The sequence below is a fragment of the Dermochelys coriacea genome, chromosome 13, assembly GCF_009764565.3.
Source record: "Dermochelys coriacea isolate rDerCor1 chromosome 13, rDerCor1.pri.v4, whole genome shotgun sequence".
Classification (NCBI taxonomy): domain Eukaryota; kingdom Metazoa; phylum Chordata; order Testudines; family Dermochelyidae; genus Dermochelys; species Dermochelys coriacea.
The window spans coordinates 37,182,589-37,184,731 of NC_050080.1; the positions used below are offsets into that span (position 1 = coordinate 37,182,589).

Below are 2,143 nucleotides of genomic sequence, written 5' to 3' on the forward strand. Positions count from 1 at the left end.
TTGAAGTATAGCCACTCTTAGGTCTGTGATCGAGTGACCAGAGAGATTGAAGTGTTCTCCAACTGGTTTTTGAATGTTATAATTCTTGACGTCTGATTTGTGTACAACTCTGGTAGACACCCTGCAGCTCTCTTAGGGCATTGGGGCAGAGTGCACTATAACTCCCAGAGTGCATTAGGGTATACACCCTCCATCTCTCCTACGTCATTGGGGCTGGAGGTCCCTCTCCTACAGTGCGTTAAGATACAATTCCCAGAGTGCCCTGGGGTAGAGACCGTGCGGCTCTCCTAGGGCATTGGGGCTAGACTGCACTACAACTCCCAGAGTGCACTGCGGGCAGTGGGCGGTTCCTCTCCTAGAGTGCATTGGGGCTAGAGCGCACTACAGTTCCCAGTGTGCGCTGGGGCTGGCCTCCCTCGGGCGCGGGGTCCCGGGCTTAGCAGCACGTGCCTTGCGGGGCGGTCCGGCTGTGCAGCATGTTCCTGCAGTATTATCTCAACGCGCAGGGGGACAGGGTCTACACCCTCAAGGTGAGTCCCCCCCTCCTTCCGGGGTGCAATCCGGATTGCAGAGCTGGGCGACTCCCGTCCAATCCGGAGCCTTCCGAACCTTCCCTAGTGCTCCCACTCCCGGCCCTGCCCCAGCCTACCTGCTGCCTGGCTCCAGGGCTCGGCATGCAGCAGCTGAGGAAGCCCAGGGCTGGGCTAGCAGGGGGCTGCGGGTCGGGAGTGAGGGGCACCGGCAGAACTGTGGGGGGCAGGGCTGGGCTAGTAGGGGGCTGCGGGTCGGGAGTGAGGGGCACCGGCAGAACTGTGGGGGGCAGGGCTGGGCTAGCAGGGGGCTGCGGGTCGGGAGTGAGGGGCACCGGCAGAACTGTGGGGGGCAGGGCTGGGCTAGCAGGGGGCTGCGGGTCGGGAGTGAGGGGCACCGGCAGAACTGTGGGGGGCAGGGCTGGGCTAGCAGGGGGCTGCGGGTCGGGAGTGAGGGGCACCGGCAGAACTGGGGGGGGCAGGGCTGGGCTAGCAGGGGGCTGCGGGTCGGGAGTGAGGGGCACCGGCAGAACTGTGGGGGGCAGGGCTGGGCTAGCAGGGGGCTGCGGGTCGGGAGTGAGGGGCACCGGCAGAACTGTGGGGCAGGGCTGGGCTAGTAGGGGGCTGCGGGTCGGGAGTGAGGGGCACCGGCAGAACTGTGGGGCAGGGCTGGGCTAGCAGGGGGCTGTGGGTCGGGAGTGAGGGGCACCGGCAGAACTGTGGGGGGCAGGGCTGGGCTAGCAGGGGGCTGCGGGTCGGGTGTGAAGGGCACCGGCAGAACTGTGGGGGGCAGGGCTGGGCTAGCAGGGGGCTGCAGGTCAGGACCAGGTTGTTCTAACATGTCTTATCCTTCCTCTGTCCCGTCCATGGCAGAAAGTGGATCCCTCTGGCCAGCTGACCTGCTCCGCACACCCTGCCCGCTTCTCTCCAGATGACAAGTACTCCCGCCACCGCATCACCATCAAGAAACGCTTCGGCGTCCTGATGACCCAGCAGCCGCAGGCCGTCTTGTGAGCCAAGCGCCCAGCCTGCTGGAGCTGCAGCTGAGCTGAGATGGGGTCAAGCCGCTCCCTGAATCCAGCCCCTGGCTCCCACAGACCCTGTGCTCTGCCCTCCTGCGAGAACCCGGGTTAGATTGCCCATATCGAGCTCCAACTGGATACGCTGTTCCTCTGGAGTGCAAATAAATTGTCTTGATCCCATATCATCTGTCAGGTTTTGATCATAGACCCCTAGATTTCAAGGCCATAAGAGATCATCTAGTCTGGCCTCCAGGGTAACACAGGCAGGGGAACACCCCCAAAATAATTCTTAATAAACCTTCCTACTAGTGGTGCTGGGCCAGTCAGTTTCATGTTAGGGGATCTCTGTCTTGTATAGCAGGCAGAGATCCCCTTCAGGAGAAGGTGTAGGGCAAGGGAGGCTGATTTTCAATCTCTGGCATACTTTAGAGGGAGACAGGGTTGTTTTTCACAGCAGATTTGCTCCAGGTAAAGCAGGAATTAATTCGGCCCGTGTCACCGGTAGGATTAGACTAGTGGGTCGCAAACTTTCAAAACTACTGTAGCCCTTTCAGGAGTCTGATTTGTCTTGCGTACCCCCAAGTTACACCT

General features: G+C 61.1%; 1 protein-coding gene across 1 annotated transcript; it reads left to right on the forward strand.

Annotated features, from left to right (window-relative positions):
- Positions 1-284: 284 nt before the first annotated feature.
- NOP10 (NOP10 ribonucleoprotein) lies at positions 285-1,732 on the forward strand. The gene is made up of 2 exons (XM_038369974.2): positions 285-530; positions 1,404-1,732. Exons 1-2 carry the CDS (start codon positions 477-479, stop codon positions 1,542-1,544), a joined length of 195 nt encoding a protein of 64 aa, XP_038225902.1. The 5' UTR covers positions 285-476; the 3' UTR covers positions 1,545-1,732.
- The last annotated feature ends 411 nt before the right edge of the window (positions 1,733-2,143 follow it).

Excerpts from the sequence above, each read along its gene's own strand:
- NOP10 (XM_038369974.2), top strand. The coding sequence starts at position 477 with ATGTTCCTGCAGTATTATCTCAACGCGCAGGGGGACAGGGTCTACACC. Across the intron at positions 531-1,403 it reads ACAGGGTCTACACCCTCAAG|AAAGTGGATCCCTCTGGCCA; the intron begins GTGAGTCCCCCC and ends CGTCCATGGCAG.